The 15,456-nt window shown below is 40.2% G+C and overlaps 1 protein-coding gene across 4 annotated transcripts in view; it reads left to right on the forward strand.

The window, feature by feature from the left end:
- PDZRN3 (PDZ domain containing ring finger 3) overlaps nucleotides 1–15,456 on the forward strand; it is a 247,725-nt gene that overhangs the window by 60,819 nt on the left and 171,450 nt on the right. Inside the window, exon 1 of one of the 4 annotated variants that reach the window (XM_054481290.2) lies at nucleotides 9,615–9,792. The exons of 2 other annotated variants lie outside the window; for them this stretch is intronic. Coding sequence is in view for 1 of the 2 variants with exons in the window: in XM_063661835.1 (XP_063517905.1) it covers nucleotides 14,272–14,532 (261 nt within the window). In the remaining variant the exon portion in view is untranslated. Of the gene's footprint in view, nucleotides 1–9,614; nucleotides 9,793–13,917; nucleotides 14,533–15,456 lie in introns of those variants that run through there. One more of the 4 variants, XM_063661835.1, reaches the window with a different exon arrangement.

Raw genomic sequence — 15,456 nt, forward strand, 5'->3', positions numbered from 1 at the left:
ACAAAGACCTTTTAAAAATAGGAAAAATAAAAGAATTCTAGGGCATGTAGTTTTGTGGAAAACATGATAGAGAAAGTGCAATAGGACTGAGATTGTGTGTATGTTGTTGACTGAAATGTTTTAATCTCATTTGGAGGAAAACTATAGTTAAGATATATTTTTGTAAAACTGAATTTTGAAAAACTTAGTCCATACACTGGGCAGCATATAATCATGCTTTTTAATGTAGGACTTTCATGGTAGCTATGATGGTGATAAAAATCACAATCTTTCTCTTCTCTTTATCTTGTGCACAAGTTTTCTTCTGCCCACAGCCAGGTAGATGAGAGCAAACAAAAGCAGATGCATTTATAGGATGTTAAGGGCAGGAACAAAACTAATACCTTAAGAGACTTTTTAGGAACCTCTTGGAAGGCATGAGTCCAGGGAGGGGTTATAGAGTCTGGGGACCTCTTGGGCACCTTCATCCTCCTTCTCCTCCTCCTCTATTCTCTATGCTGCTTGAAACTTAATACATTGCCACGTGGATGGGGGCTCATACAGGCTACCATTGATGCTTCCTTGTAGATGGGAAGGCTCTGCTCCCGAGTCAGTCAAAATCAAGGGCTAGCTTTTGAGGAAACCTGAATCTAGGCAGCCGGTCAATTGGAGCAATAGATTATCTTAGAGAGGATTCCTTCTCTTTTAGAGGACTCTATGAATGCATAATCCCATCAGTAAGTGAGCATGTGGGTTAATGCCGCATTAATTACATATCTGGGGATATGTCAGTTGCAGGTGTGAGGACTCCTGTGCCACATAGCGGAACACCAAAAATCAATTCAAGAATTGTATTCATATGCAGCCTTTACTTTTTGGCCAGTACAAAAGCAAGTGAAATATGCCTGTAATTATTGCCATAAAATAGCAATTCATAGTCTCACATTTTGTTAACATTCGTTGTCTCTTCTAGATGTATGCCTCATAAGTTAGTATTTGTTTGTTTTGTCATTCATTTGTTTTCTCATTCATTCATTCATTCGAGAAATATTTGAGACCTTCTCCATGCCCATTGTTGTCCTTGGTGCCAATACACAGCAGAGAAGTAAACAAGAGTCCTGCCTTCATGCTGCTTAATCCTAGTAGGGCAGAGCCAGGCAGTAAGCGAGACCAAATATATAATGTGTCAGCGGGGTAGTATAAGGGCTTGGAAGAAAAATGAAGCAGGGTAAGAGAACAGAAAGTAATAGACGGCTAAAGGCTGACATGGCATCATTTTCTCACCCCCTCTCAGGAGTCAGTGTCACCCAACTCCTCTCTGCCTCCTGCCTTTTATCCTAAAAACAGCCCTGTGAGGGGGCAAGCAGGACTGTCATTTCCATTTACAGATGATGAAACTAAGTCACAGTGTTTAAGAGATGGCCAAGATGGCACAGCAGGTAGATGTCAGGTCACTCAGAGCCCCTCTTCTCAACCCCTCGAGAGTTCCTTCTCTTCACCACTGCCAGCCCTAGTCCAGCCCAGCGCCTGGCCCTTTGGCCAGGGGCAGGCTCAGTGAGTGCATGTTTGAACCGAGGCACTGTGCTAAGCACTAGGGAGGAAGAGAAAGGTAACCTCAGGCCCTGCCTGGAGAAGACCCCAGACACAGGGCTGAGGTTTGGCACAGGGCTGGCTGTCCTCTGTGTCTGTCAGTGTGTGTGCGGGTGTGGGGGTGGGAGGCTTCTGAGAAAGCTTCACTGAGGAGCAGCTGATCTCATTGCAGAGGAGAGGAGAAAGGCATTCTGTGCAGTGGAAATTGTCAGTGTAGAAGCCTCGGGACTTAAGAGAACGTGACATGGAAGAGACAGGAAATATGTACTCTTGTACAGGTATGCGGCACACATGTGGCCCCCTCCCTCCCAGCCTCCTCACTAAAGATTATTAACCTGCTTATTCTCCTGGTTCACCTGAGGCTGTTTTGAGAGAATCTCAGAATCTCAGTCTTCATTTCATACGACATTCTTCGGGCTCCTCTTGTTCGTCTTTGCAGACTGAAGTATTTATGAAGGACCTTCAGAAATCTGATTCCTCCTGATGAATCAAAGAGTAAAGAAGAATCAAACATGATTAACCAGGTGAGGCAATGTGATGAAAAGGGATGTGTGATTTAGAATAGGTGAGCTGGGTTCAAAGTTCAGCTGCAGCACATACTTTGGGCCAGTTATTTTACTTCATAGGACCTCAGTTTTTTCATCTAGAAATGGGAATAATGATACCTACCTCCTGAGAGATAAAGGGCAGAACAACAATTTCAGCAGAGCTCTATCATTTCAGTTATCCTTCCCTGCTACAGTGCAAATCTCTCTTAAAGACTGTAGGTCTGGCTTCCGCCAATCAAATAGAAACAGTTACAGCATAAACCTGGGCCACTGTGTTGCCCTGGGATATGCATATCACCCATTTTAATCCCAGGATTTTACTTTCCTCCTAGTGCTGTGGCTGATTATTTAATTTTTAGATAATCGTATAGCAAATATCATGTATTAGAAGGTAGGGCTATAAAAAGAGTATGCCACAAACAGAGTTTGGTTGTTGGCCAGCAAGTCCCAAGCTGCCTCTGCTGCCATGTGCTACCATATCAAATGAGTTGCCCGGGAATCCCCTGCTGACATTGGTCTGTCTCACGTGGGTGATATTTGGAATGTAGTTTTGGTGTGTATTTGTGTTGATCATTATAGTAATGACATGCATTTACCACAGTTTTGTAGGAGAGTGACTCTAGCTGCGGTTTAGAGACATAGCCCTTTGGATCTCCAGGTATCTCAAAGGCTGTAAAACTTCTCAAGTCAAAACTAGTTTTAATTTTACTGCTTGAGAGATGCAGTATGAAACATATGACAGCAATGAGTGCCTATTTTTGTAGCAACTCAAGCCGCCTGCTTTTTTAGGGGAAGATTTATAGTAAAGGCACATAACTATAGAGCTTTTAACCTTGATTTAAAAAAAAAAAAAAGACTTTCCTGTTCATTATCATATCTAGCTCTGGGGAGATAGACAGGTTAGTGATGATCTGCACCATTTTACAGATGAGATCCCTGAGGTGGCTTGTGGCTTTGGTCCAAGAAGCCATTTATTTTTGATTCCTGGCTTCACATGGCTCCTCCCTTGGCTGGCTCCTTCTTATCCCTAATCCCCTATCTTTGTAGCTTGTCTATTACCTATCAAAAGAAGCCATGCCTGATTTCTCTATTGGAAGTTAAACTGCTTTTCCCACCTCTGGTTTCCCTTCAACTCCTTATTTATTTCATTATCGCATTAGCCACTAGTTTTATTTCTTGGGTTTTCAAATGGTAATTATTATTTAATTTTATTGATTCGTCTGTCTCCAGCATTAGAACAAAAACACATAAACTCCATGAAGGCAAGGACCCTATCGTTGTATTTCTGTTTCCCTGGGGAGGTGCCTGACACACCAGACACCCTTTGTTAACGTGTTTGGAAAGGAAATAGAAGCTAAGTTTTAAAGACTAAGCTGATCATTGAGTTCCTATGTTCCAACAGTAGGAAATGGACTGGAGGAAGGCTGTTTGAGGTATGAGGATTATTATAAAAGGACATTTTTACAAATGAACCGGGTTTATACTTCAATATGTGTAGATTTCTCTGAATCATGTCTGGCAGATAAACAAGACTTGCTTTTGGGGGAGTTTTTTTAAATTCAGTGGGCTTTGAATTAGAAGGAATTCCAATGCTTGTTCTTGTTCTGCTTGAGTAGAATTGATAAAATCTGTTAATCATCAGTTTTGCTTTAAACCCTTGAGGAATTTTTAAACTTTGGGAACTCAGGTCATGATTTTGAACTTTTATTTCTAATAATGTACCTGGCATTTTTTAAAAAACAGATTTTATTACTATTTTTTTTAGATCCTTCTCATATTCACATATAGTTTGAAAGTCTTGTTCCTAAATCCCCATTTGACAGATTGTAGAGTCCAACACATGGAAATAATTAAGGCATTGTCTGCTCGATGTGGAAGTATCCAGGAAAGTTATGAAAAGCCCCAGGAAGGATAGATGTCCATGTTGATCAAACTACCAGATTCTTATAATATGTTGCTTTTACATTGTGTCATATGGGTGAACCAGAACAATTCTGTTCTGGATAACTTTTTGAGGGCATGTCTAATAACAACTAGGTTTTTCTCTTATATTTTTCCACTGGTTCAACTCTATTACTTTAGATATTTGGGGCTACAAGTAATAGAGATTTCAAATCCAAATAGCTTAAACATATTATTTTAGGTACAAGGACAGGTGATTCCCAGGTTAGTGAGTTGAGGAACTGAGTGGCCTTGTCAAGGATCCAAGTTGTTTGTGGTCATCCTTAGCATGTCGGAGTAGTCTCCTCATGGTCAAAATATGGCTGCCACAGATTCAGGCATTGCATCTCGGCAGGAGTCTCCAGAGACACCAGCAAGACACCGTTTTCTTGTCTTTATAGGTGTGAAGAAAGCTTTCCAAGAAGCTCTAGAACAGACTGCCCCTTGTCAGTGGTTTGCTGGACAGAATGAAACAAACCATTAATCCTACTGTGGGCCATAAATTACCATGAATGGCTTGGACCAATTGGGATTTGTGCACTTTCTCTGAGGGCAAATAAAATATGGGACACACCATCAAAGGAAAGGCAGCAAAGAGATGAATAGGCAATAAGTGGTCATTGCCATACCAGATTCATCCTACTGGAACCCCCCTTTATGGATACATTTTTTTGCTCTCAAATAATGAGCATTTTCAAAATCAGGACAAAGGAGTGGTTCTTTTGTTGCAGAGTTCCTTACATAAATTCTTATTTTCCTTCTAAATTTTCTGAGAGAATTTTATGGATAAAGACTTTCCTTCAGTATTTTCTCTTATGAGTTGAATGTTGCGCTCACAGTTCATGTAAATATTTTGAGAAAACGTTATAATTGCATTTTAATCTAAAGACTTGTGAGCCTGCCTGTTTATCGTTGAGGTTTTCTGCAATCCTTGTACTAGAGGAAGTGTCATTTTGTGTAAACCAGGAAAAGAAATTGGTTCAAGTAAGTCTAATTGCAAAGTTGCTGAATGAAGATATCCCTTTCTCTCTCTCACAACAAAAATTTAAAATGTAATTTAAAATTGTCAAACAATGATCATGTCACATCTGGAAATTTCAAGTTTTTACTCCCTTGCCTTTTTTCCTAATTACCTGAATGCTCTGGATATTCAGGCTTTCAGCTGTTTGACTTTTCTGGAGGTAAGAAAAGGTATCCAGTTTATTTCACTTTTCTCAGATGTGACTCATTTCTTTGACATAAAAATCCTTATCTCACAGGATAAGCCTCAGGAATTGGTTTGAAGAATGAAGACAAACCTGGTTTTTATGAGAATAGCGAATTTTTTTTATTGGAAGCATAGTTTTCTCTGTGTGTGTGTGTGTGTGTGTGTGTGTGTGTGTGTGTGTGTTTTGTATTTTTAGTAGAGACAGGGTTTCACTATGTTGGCCAGGCTGGTCTCGAACTCCTGACCTCAGGTGATCTGCCCGCTTCAGCCTCCCAAAGTGTTGGGATTACAGGCGTGAGCCACTGCGCCCAGCCCCTGAAGCATAGTTTTCAATGAAGAGTCAGCTTGGAAAGCGGTAGGATTTGTCCCAACTTCCCAGGGCATAGTGGAAGGTGAAATAAGACCACAGATTTATCAGCCTAATCCTTAGAGACAACATTCATAAACATGAACTGTCAGTTCATCCAGCCTTCTCTCCTTTTCAGATGAGGCCTAAAGAGATTAAGTGACTTGTTCACTTCCATTAATTTTTGGTGGATATAGGCCGGGCACGGTGGTGAACGCCTGTAATCCTAGCACTTTGAGAGGCCGAGGTGGGCGGATCGCAAGGTCAGGAGTTCAGTACCAGCCTGGCCAAAATAGTGAAACCCCGTCTCTACCAAAAATACAAAAATTAGCAGGACGTGGTAGCAGGCACCTGTAATCCCAGCTACTCGGGAGGCTGAGGCAGGAGAATTGCTTGAACCCAGAAGGCAGAGGTTGCAGTGAGCCGAGATTGCGCCCCTGCACTCCAGCCTGGGCAACAGAGTGAGAATCCATCTCAAAAAAAAAAAAAAAAAAAAAATTGGTGGATATAGTATTTCCCTAAAGCCCTGGAGAACAGGTGGTATATACAGTATTATATAGTGCTATGCTGTCTGATATTGTGTGTACAGTTACCTTAACACTCTGTACTTGGGTAACTTTGATAATGCAGATGTAGAAATTGGTAGTGGTGGTAATGATGATGAGAATGATCATGAAAATCATAAGAGAGCAGCTACCTGACATTTATTGAGCACTTACTGTATGCTGGGCAACATGCTTACAGCTATTAGCTGTAACACAATAATTATATTATTGCCCCATTTGACAGATGAAGAAAGTGAATTTAGAGGTTAGGCTTGCCCAGTATCACACAGCTGGAAGTAGCAGAGTTAGCATTCTAGCTCACATTTGCCTAATTTCAGAGCCTGAGTTCTAAATTATGAGGCTTACCACTAATTATTGGGGAGGGAAAGGATAGTATTTATGATGCTGAGAAGGAAAGTTCCTGAGTGGCACCAGGAATGACCTGGAAGAGTGAAAAGCCCTAAGAGGGATTGGACCATCCAGTGAGCAAAGGGGATTGTGTAAATCAGGTGAAAATTGGACCTGCCTCTTCAACCCACAAGAGAAAGTGCAGGGCAGAGAAGAAACCTCAAGGAAGGGAGTTGAGCTTTGAAAGGAGAAGTTGGCTACAGGTGCTGGAGAGGGCTGATGGAATGTAGATGGGGCAGAGGTTGAGATCCTGGCCCTCCCATGTCACACACCCTAAATTGAGGCCACATGGCTGTCAGTGAAAACAGACCCAGGTGCTGGTTTCAATAAAAGGTGGGACTAGGACACAAAGAAGGGTAGGGAGGGCGGAGAACAGCTAAGGTCTGAACAGCTCTGCAAAGTAGGTACATGGCTCCCAGGATTATCAGACACATTTTTCACATGGGAAGACAGAATTTTCGAGATGTTAAGTGACTGTTATAAATCATTCAGCTGAGACTTTCAGTCCCCATATTTGGGATATTTGGTGTAGAGTTATACAGGTTTGGCTACAGAAGACATGACTCGAGCAGAGAGAATTAGAGGAGCGAGGAAGAGGGCGGAATAGACACAGCCTCTAAACCAGCAACCGTGCTCACAGCAGCCCAGAAGCCCAGGGGGAGAACATGTGTGTTCAAGCTGGTTGCATGTTCATGATAATAATTACACTAATACCCAATAACAGAGAGGTTACCTTGTGGTTATGAGCCTGGGCTCTGGAGCCAGCCTGCCTCAAGTCCTACCTCTGCATCTTCTCGCTGTTTATGTTCTGTCAGATTGTTTTCCCCCTCTGGGCCTCAGTTGCCTCTTGTGCAAAATTGGAATAATAATTATACCTCATAGGATGTTGTAAGAGTTTATGAAGCATGTAGAGCAGGAGTCAGAAACCTTTTCTATTAAGGACTCAATAGTAAATGTTTTTGGCATTTATGGCCATATAGCGTCAGTCATGACTACTTAACTCTGCCATAAGTTGGTAGAAAATTCAGGCATTTAAAAAATCTGTTTGCCATAGGAAATTTGCAGAAGCCCACAGCAGGCAAATGTCTCTTGATTTATAAATGAAATCGTATAAAATAGTAGCCATAGAAAGTAGACTTCTGATTCCAAATTATCAGCACAGTCATGCAGAAAACAGGCAACTTTTTAAAAAATATAAGGTTTTAGTCTGTGTAAAGGTGATTATAAGAGGAATGTTCCTTCTACAGGTCTGCTTAGCTTTCTCCTAAACACTGCTTTTGATTTATCTAGTTCATCATCTTTTTTTTTAATAGAAAATATAATTTGGCGGCCGGGCACAGTGGCTCACGCCTGTAGTCCCAGCACTTTGGGAGGCCGAGGCGGGCGGATCACGAGGTCAGGAGATTGAGACCATCCTGGCTAACGCTGTGAAACCCCATCTCTGCTAAAAATACAAAACAACAACAGCAACAAAAATTTCCAGGCGTGGTGGCGGGTGCCTGTATTCCCAGCTACTCGGGAGGCTGAGGCAGGAGAATGGCGTGAAACTGGGAGGCGGAGCTTGCAGTGAGCAGAGATTGTGCCACAGCACTCCAGCCTGAGCGACCAAGCTAGACTCCGTCTCAAAAAAAAAAAAAAAAAAAATATATATATATATATATATATATACACACACATATAAAATTTGGCAAGTTGCAGCCCATGGTTAAATAAGTACCACCAGAAAGTCTGAAAATGTATTTTCCATTCATAGAAGAAAGGATTAAGCTGACTTAGAAATGTTTTATGTTGACAGTATCACTTAAAGGAGATATACTTCATTCTCAATGTGAGAAGTGTATCTTGGAATCATTTCTGGTAAAGAATTATCTTGCCCTTTCCCCAAATTAAAAAGAGGAAGAAAAGCAAATGAAGTACAAAAGCCTTAAATTTCAGTGAATAGACAGCTGTGCTATCTATTCAGGCTTTGATGGTGGGATGGGGGTGAATCCATTGTACCGCAAATTATGTAAGCTTCAGAAGCATTTGCACTACCTGAAGTCCCGGAAATGTAGATGGCGTGCATTTAACGGGGCTGACCTTGGTAAATATAGGTTTGTGGTTGGGAGGATGGTTTTGTGACACAACTTCTCCAAAAGCAAAGTGAGGTCTGAGTAATGATATACTTTGTGTGTAGTTTACAGGGAATGGAGACTTTTTTGTTTTATTCTTTTAAAGGGACTCTGGAAACCACGTCTAATTTCAATCTAATGAAACACCTCCTAATGCCAGGGGTTTCTCAGGTCAGTTTCCTAAGAGAGGCATCTCATGCCCATCTTGTACTGGATGTCCTATGTACAAAACACTATCTATATTACTCACCTACTAGATTTCTTTTATTAGCTTTGACCCTGGTGATGTGAGTGGTATTCTCGTGACTCTTTTTCATCTGTGGGACATGAATGTATTAAGGGTTAGTTAGCTCCCACTGCATGCAAGAGAGAGGTAGGGAGAGAATACTGAGATGTCAGTTCATACATCTCTATACATGTGAGTGTAATGGGGATTTAGGCTTTTCTATTCTGTTTTAGAAACTGTAAATCAAACCAGATCAAAAGATGGTTTTTGACCAGAATTTATAAATTTCCTAGTGAGTGTTGACACAGCACTGAAATTTAAGGAGCAGATGTATCTTCTTGAAATTCAGGAAGCTCACATGAATTCCTAATGAAAAACAAACAGCTTTTCCAGCAAAAAAAAAAAAAAAAAAAAAAAGACTTGGGTTTCTCTGTGATGTTTATTTGTACCAAGTTCTGATTATGTGTTTCAAATCATAGTAAAAATCGAAGAAAGAGGGGTTTTTGTTTTTTTTTTTTTAAAGTTTGCTTGTCCAGGAATTGAGACGTGGGATTTCAGGAGTTCTGGCCCAAACACGTGCCTCAGAAAATGGGGTAGACAACTGCACAAGCATCTGCATGTGAGGATCTGCATGCGAAGATGCACGTGAAGACCACAGCTTCCTTTCCAGTGCTCACCATGTGAGTGCATCATTTTTCAACAGTAGTTCAGTTCAGCCTTTCTTAGATAATAGCCTTGCAAGTGAACGGACAAGCAAAGTCAGTTGCTGAGAAATAAAGCTTCCGAGCTTACGCATCCAAATGTTTAGGATACACCTGAGATGTCTCTCTTACTGAATAGAAACAACATCCCTGGAAGCTCTAGACTTCTGAGGCACCCCAGCTTTCCCTGGTGAGTACATTAACCTTTTCCCTTCTTGACATGCTGTGGAATCAGCCGGAATGCTCATTTCATTGTAGCCACTGGACAAAAATGCAGCTTGCCCTGGTCACAGCAGTAATGACAGATAAAGTATGGGAGTTTGTCTAAGAGGGGGTGAGCCCTAATGGTTGAAAGGTTGACAGCTTTCAGAATGTTTGCCACCTCTCTTTAAAAGCGGCTCCACCAGAGCAGTTTGGCAAATGTAAAAACAAAACAGTTATACTGCTTGCAGCTCTAGGATTTTAAATCACAAACAAATTCTATATTTTATTCAACCATCCAGTAGATCAATGAGAAGTAAAGCATCCTAACTGAAGGTGAGAAAGTCGTGTGTGTAAAGTTTATTGTAGGGATCTCTTTATGTGGTTATGTTCTGCTAATAGGCAAATTCATTTAATTTTTACATGGTTTCCCCAGATGAGCTGTTTACATAGTTGCTTGTTCTTCTCTTCCCTTCCCTAGTCTTCCCTGCTTCTCTGACCAATACCATCTAGACCTAGCAAATAGACTTTAGTGTACAAATGTGCCAAACTCATTTCATGTGCACGAGCCGTGACTCATTGTCAGTCACCTGGAGCCTAGGGGGCTTTCTGCATTAAGAAATGGTTTACTCCTAATAATGCTGTTTTCTGGATCATGAATGAGGCTCAGCCATGGCTGTGCTAAATACAGAAATATCTGTGTTCTAAAATCTCCATCTCTACAAAATTAATCTGATGCTGATGCAAAGGGATCCATCTGCCGAACATTTCCATCCCATGAATATGGGAAAAGGGGCAGATACAATTGAGTATGCACAGGTGCATTTAAGCATTTAAACAACCCTTTGAATGATGAGTAGGTTGAGTATTTCTCAATGGAGCAAAACGTGTCTGACATGCCATTGAGCAGGTATATTTAAATGATTTCCCAGTTCTTCCACCACATATACGGTGGTGCATATTTTCTTATGGAAGGTCTTGTTTCTCCATCTGTATATAGTGCTCCAGAGCTTTTGCTCCCAAACACACCCTTGTATAGTTGGGGGATGAGGAGCACTTAGCCTCAAGGTTGAATTCTGTCCCTTATTCCACTCACTGTCTCTTTGCTGGCCTCTGTTTCTTCATCGGTAAAATGGGGACAGTAATAATGGTAAGTCATAAGATGCTTGTAAGAGTCAAATTTGGCAGATTTGTGAATATTGTCCAGCATAGCTTTTGGCACATAAAAGGAGCTCTTCGAAAATGTTTTTCTTCTCTTGAGGGTTTTCAGGGAAAAGGTTTTGAGGAAAAAGATTTCAAGCCTTATTGGATTAAAGTCATGTTCGTACCTACAGATTGTTGGTTCTCTTGAGAGCAGGCACTGTCTGGTGCAGACTCTGGGAGATGTCCCCTGCAGAAACCTAAGTTTTAACATAACCCATGCTAATTACATCATGTCAGCGCCAGTGGGCATGGCAGAGCTGCTCCCGCCCTTGACAGAAAATAGTGTATGTGATTTGTAAATGAACTGGGTGCTCACATGTTCTCTGGGAATGTAAATATTGACTCTAAGGAAGAACTAAGATAATTTTGTGGTGAGATAGTTTCTAGTTGTTTAGGCTTTCATTTTGCTTTGTTTTAATTGCACACACATTGAAACTATATTCCATCCTTGGCCAAACTTCAGTCATTCAGATACCACCATCCATCCTTCTACTATCCATGTTGTTATTTAATATTTTTATTTAAATCCCCTCTTTTAAAGTGTAAACTTATTTTAAAAGCAAACCGTCTCTTTCTTACATAAATAGGAAACAAGTATCACATGCAGTAACTAGAAGGTGGCCTTGATGTGCAGTGAACAACAACATCTTCAGATCAACTGAAGGCTCCAAGGCCTGAAACCCATGTGCAAGAGGGAGATTAGCAAGTGTGTGAGAGGCGCTTAAGACACTTTCACACCAAACAGAGAGGTTCTCCTTAATATAGACTCCTGAGACAAGTTCAGAAGGTTTTCTTGTTTGGATTCTTGTGTCAACATATTTTGTAGATTAGACCTCATTTAATGTCATAATCTCATCTTTTATTAATACCATTATCATTGAGGGGTTTTGTTACCCCTTTCCATAAAATGGCACTGGAAACAAAAGAAAATAAAGTTCTGCACATTGCTGGGCCAAACTGGGAAACTGTGTTTAAAACAAAACAAAACCCACAGTTTTCAGTAACTCTTTCTCAGTTAAGCCTTCAGGTTGAGAACAACATTGTCAACAGGGCATAATATTAGTTCCAAACCCACTGAAAGGCATCAGCCGGAGAAAGGTTGTGACAACCCCCGCCATCCCACTAATTGTGGTTGTGTCTGCCTGGGTGTTCCAGTTGCTTGGTGTGCCTGGCGTCTTATTGAGGGTAGGAACTGTGTCTCAACACTATTGTAGCATTTCTCTTGAATTCTTAGCCTAGTAAGATGCATACGGTCAATTCCATCAATAGTTCTTGGGTAAACTTGAAGCCTCCCGCAGCTTGCCAAGCAGAGCAGACGCATGTCCTTGGAAGCACTTGTGATCCCTTTGCGTAGGCTGTCAAACAGTGCAGCTCTGGGCTGTTCCTGGCTTGCAGCGTTAATGTCGAAACTCAGGCTTAAGAGAGTCCATGATTAAGAGGTTATTGTAAAGCTTACACAGCATATTTAGTTAATTACAGTTCTTCGTTTACCCTCTCCTGCCATTTGCATTTGCAAGGAATAGAGGGAGCCTGCTGTGTTTGTCTTGGAATGGATTCTCCAAAAGCTTAGAGACCTACTTCTCCCCTTTTCTTATCAGGTCCTCTGGGTCCCAGCCCCTGACCCAGGGAGCGGGACTGAACAGGAAAAAGAGGAGGAAGGAGAGTTTGCTCATTCACATTTGTGTGTCTGAGTGGCTGTGTCTCTTGCTGCAAAAAGGCCAGTGAAGGATGAATCATCTAGTTTATCCACTTTTGCCTATATATCTGTTTTGTTGGAATAGATACCATAACTTGAGAGTATACCATAATTTATTCTGGGGAGAGTTGTTAATGATAAAGAAAATTTAGTTTTGCAAACAATATTTTTGAACCTTGCAGTGATACTTAGACCTTAGAAGAAACTTATCACACTGTACAAAAATTAGGACATTTAAGATTCATATTTAGTACTTTGTTTTTTAAATTATCTCCCTGCTGACTTTCCAGATATGCTCCTGGATTTTTTTTTTTCACATACCCAAGCAGCTTTCCCTCCATGGTATAGAGCTAGCCAAAGATTTTATTTGCATTACATAAACATAACTGGTTATACTACAGAGGGCTATTTTTGGCAACAGAATTTCTGTATTTGATTTTTTCAGTCCTAAAGAAAAAAAGCATGTATTAAAGATATAAACTTTTTTAATGTAAAAATTATGCATTTTCATTTTATAGAAAATACAGGAAAATATGTGACAAAGTGAAATTCTATACCCCAAAGATAATCACTTAAGATTTTGGTGTGTTTTTTCTTTTTATGCATAGAAAAAAATTGAGGTCATACCATTTAACTCTTGAGTTTTGTATTTTTGCTTCTCACTCTTGTCTGCAAGACATAAGTTGAAGTAAATGGTATTTAATGTTCTAAAATCACTGATTACAGAGTTGTGATTTTAAATGATGTTTTAAAATTTTATTAAATTGCATACCTTTTGAATCATAACAACATAGTCTCCCATATCTTTAAATATGTTTTCAGAAATTTAATGTTAGTCTTAAGACATAAGACACAACCTTTAAATAGTGAGTGGCAGAATGGCAGAAAATTGCCCATGAGATTAATTGGTTAAGAGTGCTGAGATAAGTTCCAGCTTTGTAATTACTTTTCTGTTATTTACGGCCATTAGTTTGATTACATAGTTTGTAATATGAGGCCTTGGATTTAAAGTGTATCATTGTTAACCTAAAATGGGAATAAAGAATAACCACATGCTCAATTTTATTGCCACACAAGAATGAAAAATTCATATCATAAGATGAGAAATAGTCACAGAAATCCAACTTAAAACTAGTGATCAGGTTCCAAGCGAAGATATTTCACATTTTATTAACTTGAAGCAGCTGTTGTCTCTAATATGACACACCCCACAGAAATGGAATAGGTTTTATAAAGAATACTTGTGTTTTTTCTTTTTTAAAGCAGCTGGCTTCCCATCATTGAGCTGTTTTTGAGTTTAGGAACTCCAGCTCTTGGGCTTTTCCTTGTGAGAAGGAAGGCTGAGGCTCTAGAGACTTTTCCCTGTGCAGCTGCTGGAAGGACAGGGTGAAAGGGGAAAGAGCCTTTGACCAAGTTCTGTGCAGGATCTGGGCACAGTGATGGGGGGATTGGGAAAGAAGGATGAATAAACCTTCCTTGCATCTATGAGCACCAGACTTGCTGCTGGGTGTCTCATTGTCATAAACTGTCAGTAACAGGAGGGACAGGACAGGAGACAGTCCCAGGGGCATGTGGGAGGGGCTGGAAAGAGGAAAACAGGCAGATTCCAAGGGGCAGCTGCCAGGAGGGAAGGCTGCTCCTCAGTCAGGTTCAGGGTTCCAGCGTGGAATTCCAGGAGGAGTACTCGAACCGCAGCCTCCGGCATTCTTGAAAGAGACAGGTGGGGAAGACCCTCGGGCTGGAACGTACTGGAGTTCCTGGCTTGCTGCAGTTGACTTGCTGCCTGACCTCTGGTGTTCTTCAAAGAGCTGCTCAGATGTCATTCTTCAGGTCTGCCTTTGATTCCTGGCATGAAATCATCTCCGTGCATTGGGTGGTTGTCCCTACCACAACTTCTAGTTATGTATTAGCATGATTATTTGAGTAATATTTTCCTCCTCGTATTTTATCCAACATTCTATCCCCAGCACCAGGCCCTGTAGCTGGCATCCTGAAGTCCACCGTAAAAATTCATCAAAGGAGATGACCTTTTAAAGGTCATTTTACTTCTCTTTGCTTTATGTAGCTTTCTGAAATCTTTTGTTAAAAATATGTATGAAAATTTTGGTAGCTCTTTTTTGGGTGAGATAGCAGTATATTTTCCAACAGGAAAAGGACAAATTACTATTTGCATTATTATATATTTATTATATTTCAATATACTTATTATAAAATAATTTGCTGTTTTATATAACTTTCATATCCTTAGTGTCTGAAACCATTTTTGGAAAAAAAATCTTAACTTTCTATTTAAATATTTTTCTCAAATGAAAAACTTTCATAGATTATGATTATTACTTATTAAATATGAGATTTTCTTGAAGTTTAAGCCACTAGAAAAATTTCAAAGAGGAAAGAGTGTGTTGGCAATTATTATGTTCATTTTATGATGAGGATATTGAAAGTTAAGAGGATTTCTCAGTCAGTGGTGAATTGAGGAAAGGAAATTGGGAGGTGGGGAGCATTTCTAGGAATTTTCTCTTATGAATCCTTAAGCATATTTTGTAATTATTGCCTTTTCTGAATCACCGTCTTCAGTGATTAGCACCATACTCTGCATGTATTAAGTACTGGAGTTACAATTGAATTTATGTATGTAAGAACAATAAGGATGTGGAAGGAAGAGGTATATCCAGCTATAGATAGTCTTGTGTTTAAGCCTATTCTTTTTATTTTTCTACATTTTAAATAGCTGCTTTCAATTCAGAAATAGAA

Source organism: Pongo pygmaeus, chromosome 2, assembly GCF_028885625.2.
Source record: "Pongo pygmaeus isolate AG05252 chromosome 2, NHGRI_mPonPyg2-v2.0_pri, whole genome shotgun sequence".
NCBI classification, from domain to species: Eukaryota; Metazoa; Chordata; class Mammalia; order Primates; family Hominidae; genus Pongo; species Pongo pygmaeus.